The sequence below is a fragment of the Tripterygium wilfordii genome, chromosome 9, assembly GCF_013401445.1.
Source record: "Tripterygium wilfordii isolate XIE 37 chromosome 9, ASM1340144v1, whole genome shotgun sequence".
Taxonomy (NCBI): Eukaryota; Viridiplantae; Streptophyta; class Magnoliopsida; order Celastrales; family Celastraceae; genus Tripterygium; species Tripterygium wilfordii.
The window spans coordinates 3,078,360-3,098,374 of NC_052240.1; the positions used below are offsets into that span (position 1 = coordinate 3,078,360).

Consider the following 20,015-nt stretch of genomic DNA (forward strand, 5'->3'; position numbering starts at 1 on the left):
TGTTGAGTTTTAATTAAACTTATTCTATTTTCAGATGAGAAATTTATGTGCACACAAATCTACCGACCCAAGTTTAAACATACATAAAATATCTAAAGTGCAAACTTGTATATGATTGTCGTTCACGACTTCACGGTTAAAAAAAAACTGCTATTGCAAAGCGCACATACATACATGCACTTTCAGATTCCCAACCCCAAAAAAAAAACACACATTATTCAGATTTTGATGATAATTAGACAAATATAATTAATGATTCATAAATACAATATATCCACTACTAAATATTAAATTTTTTAAGCTTGAAATATAACAAGGAAAAGTGAAACCGAGAAAGCAAAACGAACGCACTACTGAGAATAAGAAGAAAAAAAATAAAAACCTTAATATTAATTATATATAAATCTTTTTTTTTTAATTTACAGTCACATTTTTTTTAAATTAGGGTTTTGGTCTGTTTAATTGAAACCTAAACAGATAGATTAACGCGGAAGCAAGCAACAACGTCACACCTGTGACCCCACACACCAAGCTCGCCACCAGCATCGCATGCCTCAAGTGATCATTTCCACCTCCATCGCCGCCGATTAACCAAGGCGTCGAATTGTCTGAACTCATACCCCTCGGCAATGCCACATTGGGCGATTCCGTCGACGGTGTTGACGCTCCGAAGAATTGTTTGGTCTCCGGCGCCAGCTCCTGGAATCCTTGGTTCTGTAGTCCGTGATCGGCCGGTCGTAGTTCTCGAGCTGTAGAGAACTCTCCAAGGATCATGATCGAAATCAACGGCAAGCAGAAGGCGATCATGACCACCAATGTTGGGGATTCCATATCAGTCTGAGAGTCAGTTCAGAGAATTGAAGGAAATGAAGTTATATAACTAAACTGAACAAAAGACATAATTATTACTTCATGTTGTGAGATTCAGAGAAAACAGCGTCGTTTTGGCAGTTACTTGTCACCGAAGGTGCGTGACTTTTTGTCGGTGGTTGACCACCACCGTTTCCTTATTTGTCTCCATTATCTATATTCTCTTAAAAAAAAAATAAAAAAAATAAGGAGAGTGACAAAACTATGGGTAATTTTTTTACACCCGAGTCATTAGTTTGACCCGTAAACATGGTTTATGTAACCCTATTGATCAGAGTTCGAACTTCGAATCCCCTTCCTTTTAAAAAAAAAAGAAAAACTATGGGTAATTTTATTTTGTTAAAAAAATGCAAGTAAAATTATTTGTGGGATTAATTTGATTTGATTTGCTTTTATTTTATTTTTTTTTGGTTTCCTTCTCACTTTTTTCTTTGGGTTTCCTTTATTTTGATGAATTGAACATGATGAAACTATTAGAGTCTAGATTACGACTTTTATGGTGGGCCTAGTGAGTTGTTTTTGGGTTGATACTTGATAGTGTGTGAGCTGGGAGAACAAATGGACAATATAATTTTTTTTCCATAAATAGGATAAGGAGGTCCTACTCTCAATCCAAGCTCATTTAAATTAATAAATATGATTTGACAATTTTCATTGGATTCTACTAATTTCATCTTTCTCTTTTTAGAAATTTAATGTTGAAAACAAAGGCAAATATGGTATTTTAATATGCATACAAAAATATTAAAATAAAAAAAATCACTAATAGTATGAAACTGAATGAGCAACCCCTACAGAAAATAGTACCTAAACTGGGTACAGTTGAATGGTTGATGGCTCATGCTCTTTGTAGGTCCTGATTGGATTGATTCGGCCCATATAACAAAATACGGGATGCGGCCCAGGCCCAACCAAACTGAAATTATTGGGTTTCTTTCAAGTTTCAACCAATATTATTGTTTGTGTGGGCTTGCCTGCACCACTTGTTGAAATAAAAACGGACAATTGACAGTAAGAGCACTTTAGACAACTTAATTGTAAAAAGGTCATGTACATTTTTAAAATTGTAAAAAAGTGCAATTTAAGGGTAATTTGGTAATCTGATTTAAGATATTTTTTAGTTTATACCTATAATACCCTCATCTTTCTTCTTCTTCTTCTTCTTCTTCTCCCTCCAACTATCCAACTCTAATGTGTCCTCTCTTTCTCTCATTCTTCTCTACTAAAAGTTATCTCCTTCTTTCTCTCCTTCTTCTTCTTCTTCTTCTTCTTCTTCTTCTTCTGGTTCTCGATCTGGTTCTTCGTTGTCTTCTTCTTCGTTTTGGCCGAGTTTCTGCTCTCTTCATCTCCTTCTTCGTCGTTGCTCAATCTGGACTGCGTCGAGTTGCTCTGCTTCGTTTTTGACAGATCTGGACTATGCTTCGTTGTTCAATCTGGGTTATGCTTTGTTTTTTTGCAGATCTGGACTCTGGTTCGTTTTTTGCAGAGATGTATCGCTATAGTATCACTATAGTATCACTATAGTATCACCAACACCAAAAAACCACTAAAATGATGAAACTAGTATGCATACTTCCTCTTCCTAATTATTTCTCCTTTCTTGATTTTCTTTTCTTGGTTACCTCTTTTGCTATTTCTGGAAAACATTTACAGGTGCAGAGATGTATCACTATAGTATCACCAACACAAAAAATCCACTAAAATGATACCATTGAACCATGAAGACATGTAATGCAATCAAATTTACATTCCAACATTTGTATTATCATTTTATGAGGAAAATATATAAATTGAATACTAAATTGGATCCTCTGTTTAAAGTATTACTATTGTATCAGTTCAACGGAATACCAAAGAAAAATGTCATATCTGTACTAAAATTCACCAGTAAACAAATCAAAAATCCCTCAACCACTTACATTCCCACAAATTGATTGTTGATATCAATTTAATGAAATACACATTTAGTATCACTATAGTATCAATCATTTGCTGCAATTACAAAAGTTTCACTATAGTATCAGTTTACCAAAATTTCAAAAAAAAAGTAGCTTCTGCACCAGAAACAACATTAGTCAAACCAAAATTCAAAAATGTTGAAGGAAAATACATGAAAATTAACCACATGAAAACTTCAAATGAACAAAAATACCAGTATTGTATCAAAAGCCCTAACAGATTTCAACTAACCCTAACTAGCAAATGCACCAGAAATTAACCAAAATTTTCAAAAATCAAGACATATAAACATGATTTGAAAACGAACAAAGGTTTTCGGTGCACAAATTTCAGATAATATCACCAAAGTATCCATTAATCGAAAAAGCTTTGGGTATATAATATGCTAACCATTTTCCAGAAAATCAGTATAGTATCACTCAAGATTGAGAAAGAAGCGTCATTATAGATGTGAAATCTCTGAAAATGGAGGTTTTAAGGTCTGAAAATCAATTTTTTTTACAGTTCGTGGAGAGAGAAAATCGTTGCGTAATGGAGAGAGAAAATCACAGTGTGAGGGGGAGGTTTCGTGGGAGAGATAATAAAATATGAGGTTATTTTGGTAAAAACAAGTCTCCATTAGACTTTTTTAAAATGATGTTTTAATGGTTGTATTTTTTTACAAATAAGTATAATCTATTGTACCGGCCCCCAATTTTCCCAAATAAAAATGTGTTGGAAGAATTTTAACTAGAGGTCCACATACTATGATTGGATATTGGAACCACAATCCATCTGAGACACTCACCACAATTGGAAGAATGTTAACTAGAGGTCCACAATCTGTCAAACGGGTGGTTTGGTCGGTTTTTTTTCTTTTCGATTTTTTGACATAAATTTAACCGACCGTTCGGTTGGTTATTTATGGTTTGATCTTTTTTTTGAATTTTCGATTGATCTTCACTAACATATATTTTTTAATAACCGATCAATCAATCCATTTAACTAACATATATTTTATAATAACCGATAAATCAGTCCGTTTAACGGTCAATGTATATGGGCCACATATATTTGTTGGCGACTGTCATTAGCCGACTGATCGATCTGCATTTGCATGAGCTGTTCATGCAAGAACTGTATTTCATTAGAATAACTACTGTGTGGCCTTCTAGATTATGTGCATGAGGTTGTTGGGTAGGTATAACCGACTCCAATTAATGGGAAGATAGTGAAACAATTATTAGAAGATTCTCCAAAAAGATTACCTGTCCTTGCAGCTGGAAGCATTTTAATGCACTGGGGCCTGTGTAGAACTAAAGCATGTGTGAACAGAATGCATTTTGATGATTGATAAACATGACCCACAACTCATCAAGAATTGTTGCAGTCAATTTATGAAGCAACAGAAGCCATTTTTCTAAAGGCAGGAGGAGATATATATGGTATACCCAGAGAAGGTTAGTTTGAAGTGTCAGTAAATGCATGGCCACCCAATAAATTGTATAACCATGGAGAGTCTTGTCGTCTTGATGCTCTCTCAGTAGAAAGCAGAAGGGTAGAACATAAAAATATAAAATGCATTATGCATGGTCACTAGCAGTACTGACCTTTCCTACATATACATGAAGGCCAAGGGCATGCACACCCATATTTATTCTCAATCATTGTTATTTAATACATATAGGTTAGGGTGATTCATATGATCATATTCCAAAAGCTTCATCACCTACAAGGATCCAGTGAAACAAAGTCCTTGGTTGATCATATCAACTTATTTACTTATTATTTAGGGTTTCAACTTTCAAGTTAAGAGTGGATTTATAACAAGAATTAACAAAAAAAAGAAAACAACATTTTTCATAACAAGCTTTCAATTTTTTTTATTGCTCAAGTAAAGACAATTAACTTTGGAATTCTTTTCCCTCTTGTATGAGCATCAGAACATGCAAAGACATATTATTATTCTTATAATCAGTAGCACATACATGAACAGCACATATTATGAGGTAAGTCTGGTTTTTATCCAGAGAAATCAAGAGAAAAAAAGAAGGAAAGTGGAAGTGGATGCTCCATCCAAATCAATTGTTTTGAATCCAATTTTAGAGATGGACTTCTAGAGAGAGAGGAGGGTGGACCCCTGCTTTAGCTTTGGCTCCTTTGTTACCCAACCATGACAAAATAGTCCCAAAAACAAGCTCCACATTCTCCTTAGGCTCACCAATCAACATATGCCACATGCCAGGGAAGATCTTCAAGGTTTTGTCCTTACTTGCAACTGACTCATACACAAACCTAGCTGAGTTAGAGTCACATACTATATCATCCTCCCCATGCACCATTAGCAATGGAACTTCAATTTCATGGCAATGCCTCCTTACATACTCACAGACCCTCAGAAACTCCAATGCTGTCGCGGCCGGAGGTTTCCCAAATCTACGGTGATCAGGGTTTTTGGCTACCAACCTTCTCTTCCACTCCTCTTTGTATGATCTGCTCGCCAAAGGCTTGGATACCGCAACTCTCCACGTAGGTGCAAATAGTGCAGCCACTGGAAGTAACTTCTCCAATGGCCAAATAGGCTTGAATTTGGACGAAATCCCACACATTGAGCCACTCAAAATCAAACCATCCCATTCCCCTTTCTGTGCCAGACACACTAGTATTGATATTGCACCTCCTAGTGACTCCCCATACAAAAATGCTGGTAGTTTAGGGTAGTTGGACTTCATTGTGTCAAAAAATTGTACACAGTCTGTCACAATAGGCTCAATTCTTGGTATGTGACCAGGCAACCCATCTGAGTAACCATGACCTTGTAAGTCAAGTGCACAAACCAAGAATCCAGCCTTGGCTATAGCTATTGCTGATAGCTCTGAGAGCCAACTACTCTGAGAATTGTAGCCATGGACCATGGCTACTAGGCCTTTGAGGTGGGAAGTGGTTGAGTCCAGGCGCCATGATTGAGTAAAAATGTTCATGCCTTTGTGGTTAAGCATGAAACTTTGTTGATGGAGGATTTGGTGCTTTTTGTAGAATTCTTCCCTAGTAAGGTCTCCATATGGACTGTTTTCATTGGCTTGGTGTATTGGGTGAGACATGGTGGTGTGTATTGAAAGGGAATATAGAAATGTATGGGAAGGAAGTTTTTATGTAGGAAAGTTGAAGTCTTACAAGGATGGAGAGCAAATAATGAATTGTGTTGCATGCCTTTTTATATGCAACAAATGAAAACATCCCCCCAATAATTCTCTCGTTAACCATCTCAATTAAATTCTCAACTGTCCCCCTCCACCTAACCCTTTATGTGGTTTCAAGCTGAGCACTCCTAACAGTAACATAATGTCTGTGTGTATATATGTATGCATGTATATATATATATACATACGAGCTTAGTTGAAGGTCAATTGTATACAAAACATTTACATTTATACATGTAACGTTTGTGTTGTGTGTGGCCTAACATACGTTAAAATTGTTTACATTCTCTAATTGTACCTAGAAATTAGGCCAATTGGCTGTTACCCAACCCTAAGGGAGTTTGCTTGGTGGTAATTAAGTCGGCATCTGATAAGAAATCATAAGTTCAACTCTCACGTCAAGTAAATTTCTTTGGAGTCACCACATGAGTCAAAGGTTCTATAATTGTTTGGTAGGTGTGGGTGGGATGAAGGAGTGAGGGACTCACCGATTCGGATATTCACTGCAGATACAGATAATATTGAGTGTAGACTGTAGAGTAAATGACAAGGATAAACATAGATATGCATGCACATGCATATGCACAGCACACACGTAGACAAGACAGACACACACGATACATGCTAATGTTATATTATATTTATATATTTATATCTTTGTATTATTTATTATTTTTATTTTTAAAATAAATGAGACGATAGGTATTTGTCAATTTATTATGGGAACTACACCCGAGTCATTAGTTGAAGTGATATTAGGACAACTACAATGGTGCCTTATTTGTTGGGTTAACAAAAATGTTGGTCCGATCCCACCTCTATTATATAAAAAGTCAAGCCAACTACATCTTCCCATTCCCACCCAACATGGAGGCCAACAATATTTTATGCCTCCATGTTGTCCCCAACAAAACTACTCCAAAACACACAATCTCAATATAGTCACATAAGCAAAACACGTATCTCAATACAACCGTATCGGCAAAACACATTTTCTAATACAGCCACATCAATAAAAAACATCTTTGTTGGTCCAACAACAATTTACCATTGCAAGTAAGGATGATGTGTATCACGTTGGTGACTAAGGTTCGAATCCTCCTCTCCCATTCAAAAAAAAATGTAAACAATTATTCTTTTATTTTAAACTGGTTATAGTCACCTAGTTTGTATTATTATGATTTCTTGTCCGATTACTAATTAGGGTGCAAACTTGTTAGATTTAATTATTTTAACCATACATGATTATCATATTCAATTTGTTTATAGCCCATCAATTAATAAACGCGTGGCATTCAAATTTATTATGCCATTAATGAATGAAAAATGGCATTCACATTTGTAAATTAAATTCATCTCTGTTATTTTTTTTTTTTTACTTTTTTTGGTGTCCAAAAGAAAATTTATTGAACCATTATTGTGCTACCCATCTTCTTCATATTCTAGTAATATTGGCTTCAAAATTTTCATTTTATCATTTAATTTAATATGGAGAAAGTTATGGAAAATTAATTTCCCTGTAAAACTTTGATAAAGAGTGCTACATCAAATGGATATAAGCAACATTCAATTTGATTTTTTTGTTTAGAAAAAAAATATATGATTGAACTCGTATTCATGATTTTTTTTAAAAAAAAATTGTTGCTCTAAAACGTATTTACAACGGGATCCACCGTAAAAAAAATTACAACAAAGCCTGACCATCCATAGCTTTTGTGTTATTCCAATCTTCTTGGGTACATAAATAAGTTTTTATTTATATCAGTGATTACTCAATATGTACTTATATTCAACAATTATTGGATTGGACCAGTCTTCAAATAAATAACATACAAAAATAAATAATTAAATAAAGGAGGCACAATAGAGGGATTTTATTTTCTGTGTATTTTAATTATTGTGGCAACTACCATGCCAATTTAAATACATTCACTGACTCACATCCAGTTCATCTACAGAACCAATTTCATTAAAATGTTGCACCCAACAACTATCAATTATGGGGGACAATACTTGTTTTTGGTCAGATTCTCCCAATATTGATCCAACTGGGGTACCCTTCAATTTAAAGCTACTGAGATCCTCATGAGTTGTGTTGCACTTAATACATGGATACTCCATCAAAATGTGGTTACAATTTTTGTCAACCCAATTTGTGGTTGTCATTCACAAAGCTACCCAAGGCCTCTTGGAGCCATCCTATATTCCTATGACACTATTTGACTTGAATTACATTCCAAGTACTTTTGCTTACCAAATTAACCAAAACGATATATTGAATTAAGAATCTAATCAAATTTTAGTTTACCATTGTAAGAATAAATTGAAATCATACCCTTCCCTCAAATGCACAAGAATTTTCTGATTTTTTTTTCAATGGAAATGCACACAGAACTAGCTTTTAAACAAGTATGTTTTTTGCAATTTTTGTTTTATTTTATTATTATTAAATGAATAAAATCAATTTGGAGCACATTTCGCGCGCAAAATTAGGTCCTCCATAAGTAGAGAAGGAGAAGGTAATAGAAATGCATCCAAATCACCTCCTTTTACCTCTTTTTCCTCCATGGACATTGTCAACAACAACAAAGAAAAAACAAAAGAAAATAACCAGAAGAGATTCAGATTTGTCTTCCTCAATCTTCACAGCAATCTTATCAACAACATTTTATTTGTTTGGATTTCTAAAGAATGGATGCAGCAAGAAGAGCAGTGTGTCAAGATGACCCATTTAACCCTCTCATTACAACAGGAACTCAAGCTTCTTGCATGCTTGTCATCTCCCATTTCTTCCATCTTGTCTTGAAGCCATTGGGACAACCTGGTCCGATCGCCCAAATCCTCGTAAGATTAATCCCAAGTCTTCAATATTTTTGGGACATTGATCATTGATCAGCTTTAAACCATGGAAACAGCCTCTCTGCAATGCAGGGGTAAGGCTGCGTAGGTTTGTTTTTTTGTCTTTTTCGAGAAGTAATGCAGTTACATAACTAATATTTGGCTGATTGCCGTTGTTCTGCATCAGGCTGGATTGGTGTTGGGTCCTTCCATGTTGTCTCGAATTGACAAAGTCGGAAACTTCTTCATTCAAGCTTCTTCTGAAGCTTATTATCAGCTCTTTTCATTCATCTTTCGCGTGCTCTTCGTGTTCTTGATTGGTCTCGAGACAGACATCCCTTATCTAAGGCGCAACCTGCGACAGGCTAGCATCATTGCATATGGGGGTGTAATCACATGTGTCATTTTTGGAGCAGCAATAGCAGCATTTGTAATCATTCAATTGAATGTAATTACAGAGAAGTTTTACTTGGTTATCATAACGATGGTAATCTTAGCAAACTCTGCATCTCCTGCGGTGATTCGCTTGGCTGCTGAACTAAAATTTGGGACTTCAGATGTAGGAAGGCTGGCTATATGTTCTTCTTTGATCAATGAAATGTCTTGTGTAATCTTTTTCTCTGTATACCTGGCTTGTACATCCAAGAAGTTATTTGGAGCAGCAATGCTTGGCTTGTTTTGTGTTGTGGGACTGATTGTGCTGAATATGTACTTGGCAAATTGGTCGAACCGACGAAACCAGAACCAGAAATATGTTTCCAACGCAGAAGTTTTGCTTATTCTGTCACTTCTTGTTGGTGTGTCAATGCTTATTGAAGCTTATGGATTTCACAGCACATTGTGTTGTTTCCTCGCTGGCATGATGTTCCCCAGAGAAGGCAAAACAGCTCGAACACTCCGACATAAGCTCAGTTATGCTGTTTACAACTTCATACTTCCAGTCTACTTCGGCTACATGGGTTTCTTGTTTGACGTGAGTGATCTCAGAAAACTGGAAATTTTCATCATTGTTGTAGTCATGATTTTGTTGAGCTTTGGAGGAAGAATCATCGGCACTCTTGTTGCTTGCCATTACTTGAAGATGCCGAGGAATGAAGGCGTCATACTTGCCTTTATACTCAACTTGAAAGGCCATGCTGATCTGCTAATGGTTGAGATAATATCACAGCAGGTGATTGTCTCTGTTTCTTTTTCTTTCTTTCTGAATATGGTGACATTGATTGAAGTTAGTAACACAAGCCAAGACACAGATAATATGCTAATGGTCTTCTTACCTGGAACTTGTCACAGGCACACTGGGATCCAACAATTTACCGGTTGTTGATAGTCATTATAGTGTTAAACACTGTGATTGCAGGCCCTGTTGTAGCTTACATACTAAGAAAAGATGAGAAGTTCTTTGCTCACTCTCATACCGCCCTTGAACAGCATGATCCAGACACTGAACTTAGAATGCTGTCTTGTGTTTATGGCTCTCGCCAAATGACTGGAGTAATTGGGCTAGTCTCAGCCTTAAGTGGCTTACAAATTGCACCTATATTCCCTTACTTGATACACCTAGTGGAGCTCCCCAAGCGACGCAAAACCAACTTGATGTACCACGAGCTTGAAGATGGTGACCAATATAGCGATGAGGAAGACTATGGTGGTAATGATGTAGTTGAGATCAATGATGCTGTGGATGCTTTCACAAAAGAGACCAAGATCTTGATCCACCAGGTTAAAGTTGTGTCCTCTTTCAGTACCATCTTTGAGGAAGTGTGCAATAATGCTGAGGACTCGAGGGTGTCAATCATTTTCCTTCCTTTCCACAAGCACCAACGCATTGATGGCCAAATGGAGAGTGGCAAGGAGGGGATAAGGACTACTAACCAGAAGATTCTTCGCCATGCCCCGTGCTCCGTCGGAATACTTGTAGACCGAGGACAAACTGGGTTTCAACTAGTTGTCTCTGAAAGAGTGCAACCTGTGGCAACATTGTTCTTCGGTGGCCCCGATGACCGTGAGGCATTGGCATGCAGCAAGAGGATAGCCAGCCATCCACGCATTAATATGACACTTATACGCTTCCTACCGGCTTCTTGCATCGATCAGAAAGTGCAGATTGATGATGCACCACATGGTGATGATGAGGTCTTGATGGCAATATCCAATCATGAGACAGAGATGGAGATGGACAATGCTTCTGTTGAGGAATTCTACAATAGGTACCACAAACATTTCTCATTATCACTTCATTGCCTGATCATTCCCTTTCGCTTCCTACAAAAAGTGTAAATATTTACATCATTAGTCATTCATAGAGAAAATATAGTTCTAACAATGAGGTAGTATGTTACTTATGCTCAGGTATGTCACAAGAGGGCAAGTTGGATATGTCGAAAAGCAGGTGGAAAATGGATTGCAAACAGTGGAGGCTTTACGGGAGTTGGCAGAGATGTATTCATTGTTCATAGTAGGGAAGGGTGGGAGAGGCCCCTGCCATATGACGACGGGAATGAGTGATTGGGAAGAGTGTCCGGAGCTCGGAACAGTTGGGGATCTCCTGGCATCTTCGGATTTTAACATCAATGGTTCAGTTCTGGTCATTCAGCGGCATAGGCATTCAAGCAAAGACCTTTTGGATGATTAGGATAGATTTTTCTATCATGAATTATTAGGATGAGACACTATTGTTTTAACAAAGAAGACATAGCAAAGCTAGTGATTTAAAAGTGTTGTATATTGTATAATAGGAAAAACAATTCAGGTATACGATATAGGGTATCAAATGGTCTGAAATTCCATTATTATTATACTTTCTAAAATTGCAAACAAGAATCTCACACACAAAAATGGATTCTCAAAGTTCTGTGAAAAAAGTCTGTAGCACTATATACCTTATTGAAGATCACAAATGTCAATGTCTGCAGTAAGAATCAAAACAGCAGCACAACATATTGAGGCAAAAAAATTATCAGCTTTTCCACCGGTTAAAGCTCTATCTGCCATTGAATACCTGAATATAAACGATTGAATTGGGTATTATGAGAAAAGTTGCAAGCACAGGTGAATAGCTGTCGGTGGTTATTTTGAGAGAGGACTCACCTGAAGCGATTAGGGAAGATGGCATCAGAGAAGACAAGGTCAAAACCACATCCGTGTATTGTACCTCCATTTAGGTATCTTTCCATTCTCCATAAACAATAAAAACTCAAAATACCCACGAAGAGTAGCAGGGTATAGAACCAACCAAAGATTGGATTTTTATTGATGCGTTCGTTGCAGAAACACATACAGCTTACAGACGAGAGAGAGGCACAACAATTGGGTCACGGGCAAGCTAGCGAGAAGGAAATTAAAGGATTTAGCTAATTTTCATGGGTTCTGTAAGCAGATCCTGGGCCCGGCCCATCAGAAATCCCAAAAAAAAAAAAAAAGGAAATGTATGAGATGCCATTGAAGGCTCCAACAGTCGGAATAAAAAGAGGGTCGGGACACAGCACTTGACGTCTCTTCTCGATCCCAAACTCAGCACCACAAACCCACACCAAGGTCCGTGCAAAAACCCCAACTTTATCACTCTCAACCGAGAACAATGCCTCCCAAGGCAGCGAAAGGTAAAGAAGCGCCAGCAGAGAGACCTATCCTTGGTCGATTCTCATCCCACCTCAAGATTGGAATTGTAATCCTTCTTACTTTACTCTTTGTTTTTGATTTCCTTTATGTGTTAATGTTCATCGTTGTGATCCGTTGGATTTGAAATTGGAGTTGGGTGTCATCTCAAGAAGCTTTTTTGTTTTCTAAGATTGTCCTGTTAGGTCGTTGTTGGTTTGATTAATAGCTTAGTTAATTCGATTGCATGCACCAGCAATTTAGTTGATCAGTTCTTTTAGTGTCGTATTTTGAGTAGGAGATACAAACAAGATTCATGCACTTCCTCTATAGTAGGAATTAATATTGAGCTTTTGAGCTTTTGATGTATTTAACTTGTCTGGGTTCCTTGACTCTCTTGAGTTGGTAGATCAATTTTTTTTTTTCCTGTGAGCTCATCGGAATATCATCTTTTCAGGTGGGATTGCCGAATGTTGGCAAGTCTACTCTTTTCAACACACTCACAAAGTTGTCAATACCTGCAGAAAATTTCCCTTTCTGTACCATTGAGCCTAATGAGGCCCGTGTTCATGTCCCTGATGAGAGATTTGAGTGGCTTTGTCAGTTGTTCAAGCCAAAAAGCGAGGTTTGTGACAAGTTTTCTGTTCAATTTGTTAAATGGGTTTTGAGAATATATGTCTAATATTTGTACCTTTAACTTCCGAGATGCCGTGAAGCAATTTTAGCACTATTACAAAATTTTCTCTTGCAATATAAATTGTTGGAAAGATAAAAAAAACACCTGCCCCTGTAGCCCAATGGCATTTGCTTTGCCACTAATGAACTTCATTTTTGGAAACGTTTTCTCCTTTCTGTTGCTGTTCCTATTCTCATAGCACGTGAATACCAATATGACTTTAAGGTCTAAAGTAGCTTGTTGAAAACTTGAAATACATTGATGATGGTCGATTGTGTATGAATTAGACCATATGAAGTAAACCGAAGCAAGATATTTGGGGCTAATTACAAGCACTCGTGATGGTATGATAACACTTTTTATTGCACCAATATATATATAGCGATTAAAGTTAAACTCCCATGCAAGGCTTCCGCTGTGGGCGGTGATGGGTCAGGAGACTTGTAAGTTTTCAAATGAATGAAATGAGACTTTCTATAAAGGAGGAGTATTTACAATTTAATGGTGACTTGTAAATTTTTATTTTCTGATCAAATAAATCAAAAAATGAAAAGAAAGAATTAATTTATGTGAAAAATAGATTGAAGGCTAGCAAGTCTCATTCTTTTTTTGTGCACATGGTACCTCTTGTTTAATTCAACGTACTTTTTTTTGACATTAATCATGCTGTTTGCAGCTTTTGTTTGTCCAAATTATTCTGCTGTAACTTTTATTGTATTTTGATATTTAGGTTTCAGCTTTCTTAGAAATCCATGATATAGCTGGACTTGTTAGAGGTGCGCATCAAGGACAAGGGCTGGGCAACAGTTTCTTATCACATATTCGTGCTGTTGATGGGATTTTTCATGTACTTCGTAAGACACCAAATCATCTATTTCAATCTTTCAATTTAGTTATACCTTTTCCATGATCCTCAAATTTATGGCTGCTTGTTGAGTATTCTTTTACCTTTTAAACTTATAACGAAATGTATGATTCTTTCTGTGCATGATGAATTTTTTTTGAGTTGGGTGATTGATTGATTTCACGGTCTTACGTTTTTTTTTCTGTTAATCTTGCATGTGCATCTAAGAGCTGTCTTAGCAACTATGCATCAGTCATGTTTGGTATGGCCTTTTATCCAGGAATAGAGTGGCCCATCCCTGTAAAGTGCTATTCCAACGTCTGGTTGGCCTTTGTAGTCACAAATGGAACATTGCATGTGGAAATCCTGCATTCCTTTCCTCAAGGAATGGCTGGATTTCTTGGAAAAATTTCCCATAAAACGTATAGCATACATGTAATACATATAATTGTATATAAATATAGTGTATTGCATATTATAGAACAATTAATATATTTTTTGAGCAGCAATATACTTTTATTTTTATTTGATATGATATAAGGATAATTATTAAGATATAGTAATATACATACATTGTATGTTATACTAGAAAATGTTGCTACATATAACATCTCATTACATAATATATTAATTTAATGTTTGCTCAAAGGAAGGGCATAATTGGTCATTCAAATCTTATTTCCATCTTTATGTTTGCACCCATGAGTATCATCATGGTTCTGGCCTTCCAAACTTTACTGTTTTTCTCATGTCCATGGGTACCAAACATAGCCGCAGTTAAAAGTTTAAGGGTTCATTACTTGATTGGACTTTGGAATGCTCCTTGATTGGGTTCATCTAATTCTAAGCTTCATGGTCTCTTATGCAATTCAATAATTTTTCTTACTTATGTTTGGTAATAATCTCTATCTGATGGTTAGCTAAAGGAATGAGAATAAAATTGTCTCTCGGTCTCATGTCTTATTTCTTTAATAGATTACATGTTTCATTACCTCCATCTAATGGTCTTTTTATTGTCCATTTTTACTCTAGGAGCATTTGAAGATCCTGATATCGTCCATGTTGATGACACTGTGGATCCTGTGAGGGATTTGGACGTTATTAGTGCAGAGTTACGACTAAAGGTTGCGTTTCTGGATTTATGATGATCATTATCTTTCTTGGAACTTTTTTTTATTGATCCATCTTCAACGTAGGATGCTGTTAAAAATGCTTCTTTATCATGAATCAGGTGTTACTTAAGGACTATCAGTTGATTGGTAATTTGGTACAGTCGGGATTTGTTGTTGTTGTAATCTTTTATTTGATTTGACTGTAGGATGTGGAATTTATCGAGAGGAGGATAGAGGATGTTGAAAAGAGCATGAAGAGGAGCAATGACAAGCAGTTAAAGATAGAGCTTGAGCTTTGTCAAAGGGTCTGTGCAGACATTTTAATTCTTCTTTCTGCTTCTGCATACTATTATCTGGTTGTGTTGATGTGATTTCTTTGTCTGCTGCTTATTTCAAACATTTGGAGTAGTCGAGTTTTAGCTTTAGTGCATTGAGGCTTCTTTAATGAAAGGCTGTTCTATAGGTCACATTTAAGCATGATAACCATTATCGAGCAAACTACGTACTTTATGCTATCTACTCCAATAACTATTCATTGGTTTAACTGTTGCACTTGTTTCACCAGACTGAATGCCAATATATCTTGAAGCTTTAACTCATGCATAAGGCAGCGATAGAGACACATATTAATCTTATTATCCTCAGATATTGTACAATGAGCAGGCAATATAAAAGTATGATGTGGTTGAACTGGATTTGTTTCTAACATAGAGTGATGGTGTCTCTTCGTATGTGCAGGTCAAGGCATCGCTTGAGGAAGGTAAAGATATTCGTCTAGGGGACTGGAAAGCTGCTGATATTGAGATACTAAATACTTTTCAACTGCTTACTGCCAAACCTGTTGTTTACTTGGTAATTATTATTACTTTCCTATCTTATAGATCAGTAGAAATTAGAAACCTGCCGGTGTTTTTATCAATTTAGCAGTGCTGTTGCTTGTCGTATCTAGTGTTTTGATAGTCTTTTCAAGTGGTCTGTGTATAATCAATCTCTCTTTCTCTCACCCTATTGGGTTGACCTTAGCTTGTATATAATTTGGTGTTTTGCTAAGATAGTGTTTCAATAATGAAGTGTTACAGCGAAAAGAAGTTTGCATGTTTGGTCAGCCAATTGACTTACTAATTCCTTTGTACGAAGGCCTTGCAGAAAATATATTAGAAGGTAGAATTTTGATGAAATCTTATTAGTGGAGTTGCACCTTTGTCTTTTTGTTTCTGCCTATGCTCTTTTGCTATCCTTGTTGTTGATCTTTGATTGGTTTTAAAATGTTGCTAAGGATTTTGATCGTCATTATTCTAATTATATTCTATCCACAGGTTAACATGAATGAGAGAGATTACCAAAGAAAGAAGAACAAGTTTTTGCCAAAGATTCATGCTTGGTATGCCGGGTGACTTCTTTTTATGTACTATTTGTGTACTGAGATTTTTGGAAAAGAAAAAAATGTGATTAATTTCATATTATTTTGTCCAGAGATCTTAATATAACATCTGTTTAATTTGTAGGGTACAGGAACACGGTGGTGAACTAATTATTCCTGTCAGCTGCTCATTAGAGAGGAGTCTTGCTGATATGCCACCAGATGAAGCGGCAAAGTATTGTGAGGGGAACAAGGTACAAAGGTGAGTTTTAACTTAGTCCTTTTCTATCAATGAGAAGGCATTTGAATTACATGCTAATGTTCATCATTTTCAATTCTCTAGCCGGCATATTTTAGAATAGTATTAGTAGCTATTGGAGCTAGAGTGAATCTTTGAGTTGGCATCTTTCGAGATAGTATTATTTGTTCTCACTTCCCAAATCTTCCACTTTTTTAAATTCTACTACATAGATTGTCAGTTTAGTGCTCTCATGCAATTGAAACTTTTCTGCTCATTTTCTTGTTGGTTTTGGGAGACTTGGAGGATGAGTTTTCTGGAGTTGCAATATGGGAAAATATAGTACAATAAGTATGTAATTTAGTTCTTCATGCTCCATTTTTTTTACAGTGGCCTTCCAAAGATCATAAAGACTGGGTTCTCTGCAATTAATCTCATTTACTTTTTTACTGCTGGCCCTGATGAGGTAAATACATATGCTTTATTTTTCCTTATGGATGCAGCACTATCTACCCTCTTCTGCTCATTCATGCAGTCAAATTTGAATAGTCTGAATCAATACCGTCTCCTCCCCCTTCACCCTCTATTTGTGGTTGTGGATATACATGTTTGTGCATGCGTTTTATCCATATATATAAGCCCTTGATGCCTTTGCAGGTGAAGTGCTGGCAAATAAGACGGCAGACAAAGGCTCCTCAAGCTGCAGGGGCTATCCACACTGATTTTGAGAAAGGATTTATTTGCGCTGAGGTGGCTCCCATTTCATGATTTTTTACAATTGGCAATTATTTGTCATTTTTTTTAATGAAATTTGCGTTGTTTATTTATCATTGTAATTTTTTATAATAGAAATTTGAGTAGCTAGTCTCAAAAAGCTTCACGAATTTATTTCTTTCAACTAGTCACTTAGCTAGGTGATGACTCTAATGAGAATGTGCCACATTATGTGGGGTGTGTCCCCACCCTTAATGAAGTTTTCTTTCCAATATGTTCATTTACATGGTATTGGTATTACTTTGTGACCTTTTCTTTTTTATTTTTTTCTCGCAATAGAAGAACTATTGCATTTAATAATTCTACTTGGAAATATGTTTTAAAAAGTAAAAAATTTGGCATCATCATCTTAGTTGGCTGTCCGTTGTTGGTGTGAAAGTATATGTCATGTCATGTCAATTTAAAAACTTGATTTGTCAAGTTGCAAGTTGTAGCTTCTAAATATAATTGTAGCCCTTGATTTGGAAGTATTTATTTCTGTATACGTGATTTATTGGGTTATTTTTGTATCTGCAATGAAAGGGTTAAGAGTTTGTTACCCCTGTATACGTTTGACTTTCAAAGTGATTCATAAGAAAATGTATGTCCAGTGCACTGATAACTGATTAGAGATTTTCTGTATTTGTCTCGTATTATTATTATCAATGAACAAATCATTCCATACCTGCACAATTCTATCATGCATCATATTGTTCAAACTATAGTTTTCAGCAAATACTCGGCAACATTTTTCTGCTGCTAAAATCGGATAGTTTTTCTATTGTTTAAGGTACTTTCAAATAAGCACCATGAGGGGAGTATTGCTTGTCTTATTCATTGCATGGATATTTCCCTGCTCTTCTCATATTTTTTACGAACACTAACTTGAATATTTCATGGGTTCTGAGAGTGACTTGACTTTGATTTCTTGTTCACATTTAGGTCATGAAATTTGAAGACCTGAAGGAACTTGGTAGTGAGTCAGCTGTCAAGGTATGCTTAAATAGCAAATTTACATAACAATTTTGTCCTCCATTCCATAGGTAAAACAAGTAAACAAACTCCAATGCACAATGCTCCCGTGGTGGGTGGGATAGGGGATGTGCAGGATGTACGCACCCCCACATAATATGTAAGGAGGTTGTTTCTAGGAATTGAACATGTGTCCTCTAGGTTCCTCCCTGCCATAGCACGATAAATTATTTGCAGCTCTGCGTTAAAGAACTAACTTCAACTACAATAAAATAATGTTTAGAAAACGATTTTAGAATGAAGGAAAAGACAGAATATAGAAAACTGCAATGTTGGATACGTGGGAATAATGTTATTCCACTTTTGCATCTTGACTTTAATCTGTAAAACAAAATATGAACTTATCAATAACACGTAGCTCGTGCATGAGCATGAAGCACTTTTGCAAAGTCTCCCCAAGCTAAAAAATATATAATCTATTGATTCTATTCAAAACAGTCTTTTGGTTGTCGTCTCTATTGATTAGTCTTATTTAAGAAAAATGTATGTTAAATCAAGTTCTTGTAATTTTGTTGGTACAGGCTGCTGGAAAGTACAAACAAGAGGGAAAAACATATGTTGTCCAAGATGGTGACATAATATTTTTCAAATTTAACGTTTCTGGTGGTGGAAAGAAGTGAGATTCAGTGCCGGTATGATTGCTATGAATTTTAACTTGGTGAAATGTTACACTGATTCTCTCTTTGAATAGAGAATATTTGTATCCCCCTTTTCCGCAGTTTGTATAAACTCTGGCTTGATACAGTTAAAAAGTATTGCTAAAACTTGTCAGTTCCGTCGTCGGGATATAGGGCTCTGTCATATGCAGTTTTGATGATTGAGATTCTACATTATTTCTTTTCTGTATGGATTATGAATCAATGATCCCGATCAATATACTTTTTGGTATCTTTTCTGCAGTTTGAGATTGTATTATTTTCTTGGTATGCTTTTTACATTATATAACAAGTACATAGAAAGAATTGAATGGTGTTGCTTCAGAACCCTTGATTCCTATATTCAAGTTCAGGCTCCTTGCACTAAGAATCATCAGTCCTAGATTAAGGCCCAATAGACATTATAAGGCCCAGCAAGGCCATAAAGAGGCAGGCTGGGGCAATTAGGCCCACTGTGGACATTATTAAAGGTACAAACAACTCAAATCATTGTGAAAAGAAAGTAAACAAGAGGTGGTATGGTATGGTATCCATGGTCCCCTAACTAAATTTGCAGATCCTACACGGTAATAATGCTTTGGCTGATTTTCATTTTTCTCATCATTTATACACACAAATAACCATAATGAGCACTGAAAGATCAATCTTGAGACACTAATTTAGTAATTTATGGAACAGAGAGTATACAGAGTATGGGCCCAGCATGACTCTGATTATGCAAACAAACTCTGTATCCAAACTTGGGTAAATTCCACATGTGAGATCACACACACGATGGAGGAGTGTCCATGATGGATGATGGGGCTGCCCCTCATTATACATACTTATTACCCACCAACTTCACCTCTCACTAGTCACATCACAAAGAACCCTAGTCAAAGGGGCATCTTTGGAGCCCAATCCG

The 20,015-nt window shown here is 36.2% G+C and overlaps 4 protein-coding genes and 2 long non-coding RNA genes across 6 annotated transcripts; 2 read left to right on the top strand and 4 right to left on the bottom strand.

Annotated features, from left to right (window-relative positions):
• Nucleotides 1–458: 458 nt before the first annotated feature.
• LOC120005904 lies at nt 459–831 on the bottom strand. Its single transcript, XM_038855791.1, has 2 exons — nt 513–831; nt 459–469 (listed from the first exon to the last, which is right to left on the bottom strand). Exons 1-2 carry the CDS (start codon nt 829–831, stop codon nt 459–461), a joined length of 330 nt encoding a protein of 109 aa, XP_038711719.1.
• A 4,079-nt stretch (nt 832–4,910) lies between these two features.
• Nucleotides 4,911–5,909, bottom strand: LOC120005905 (caffeoylshikimate esterase-like). Its single transcript, XM_038855792.1, has one exon. The coding sequence runs from the start codon at nt 5,907–5,909 to the stop codon at nt 4,911–4,913; it is 999 nt and encodes a 332-aa protein (XP_038711720.1).
• A 2,628-nt stretch (nt 5,910–8,537) lies between these two features.
• LOC120005652 lies at nt 8,538–9,451 on the bottom strand. Its single transcript, XR_005469873.1, has 2 exons — nt 9,316–9,451; nt 8,538–9,201 (listed from the first exon to the last, which is right to left on the bottom strand). It is a non-coding gene; the product is annotated as an uncharacterized LOC120005652 (long non-coding RNA).
• LOC120005650 (cation/H(+) antiporter 2-like) lies at nt 8,665–11,703 on the top strand. Its single transcript, XM_038855413.1, has 4 exons — nt 8,665–8,852; nt 9,034–10,023; nt 10,137–11,053; nt 11,196–11,703. The coding sequence occupies exons 1-4, from the start codon at nt 8,700–8,702 to the stop codon at nt 11,476–11,478; spliced, it is 2,343 nt and encodes a 780-aa protein (XP_038711341.1). The 5' UTR covers nt 8,665–8,699; the 3' UTR covers nt 11,479–11,703.
• Nucleotides 10,908–12,162, bottom strand: LOC120005651. The gene is made up of 3 exons (XR_005469872.1): nt 11,934–12,162; nt 11,726–11,844; nt 10,908–11,044 (listed from the first exon to the last, which is right to left on the bottom strand). It is a non-coding gene; the product is annotated as an uncharacterized LOC120005651 (long non-coding RNA).
• A 126-nt stretch (nt 12,163–12,288) lies between these two features.
• Nucleotides 12,289–19,354, top strand: LOC120005649 (obg-like ATPase 1). The gene is made up of 12 exons (XM_038855412.1): nt 12,289–12,510; nt 12,898–13,065; nt 13,847–13,970; nt 14,993–15,084; nt 15,279–15,377; nt 15,811–15,924; nt 16,389–16,453; nt 16,578–16,694; nt 17,061–17,136; nt 17,328–17,420; nt 18,366–18,416; nt 18,977–19,354. The coding sequence occupies exons 1-12, from the start codon at nt 12,424–12,426 to the stop codon at nt 19,073–19,075; spliced, it is 1,185 nt and encodes a 394-aa protein (XP_038711340.1). The 5' UTR covers nt 12,289–12,423; the 3' UTR covers nt 19,076–19,354.
• Nucleotides 19,355–20,015: the final 661 nt, after the last annotated feature.

What these genes read in the sequence shown, in the direction of transcription:
- LOC120005649 (XM_038855412.1), top strand. Translation starts at nt 12,424, where the DNA reads ATGCCTCCCAAGGCAGCGAAAGGTAAAGAAGCGCCAGCAGAGAGACCT. An exon ending in CCAAACCTGTTGTTTACTTG is followed by an intron (nt 15,925 to 16,388) that starts GTAATTATTATT and finishes TTCTATCCACAG; the next exon opens with GTTAACATGAATGAGAGAGA. An exon ending in TTGCCAAAGATTCATGCTTG is followed by an intron (nt 16,454 to 16,577) that starts GTATGCCGGGTG and finishes TTTAATTTGTAG; the next exon opens with GGTACAGGAACACGGTGGTG.
- LOC120005650 (XM_038855413.1), top strand. Translation starts at nt 8,700, where the DNA reads ATGGATGCAGCAAGAAGAGCAGTGTGTCAAGATGACCCATTTAACCCT. An exon ending in GTCCGATCGCCCAAATCCTC is followed by an intron (nt 8,853 to 9,033) that starts GTAAGATTAATC and finishes GTTCTGCATCAG; the next exon opens with GCTGGATTGGTGTTGGGTCC. An exon ending in GTTGAGGAATTCTACAATAG is followed by an intron (nt 11,054 to 11,195) that starts GTACCACAAACA and finishes ACTTATGCTCAG; the next exon opens with GTATGTCACAAGAGGGCAAG.
- LOC120005904 (XM_038855791.1), bottom strand. Translation starts at nt 831, where the DNA reads ATGGAATCCCCAACATTGGTGGTCATGATCGCCTTCTGCTTGCCGTTG.
- LOC120005905 (XM_038855792.1), bottom strand. Translation starts at nt 5,909, where the DNA reads ATGTCTCACCCAATACACCAAGCCAATGAAAACAGTCCATATGGAGAC.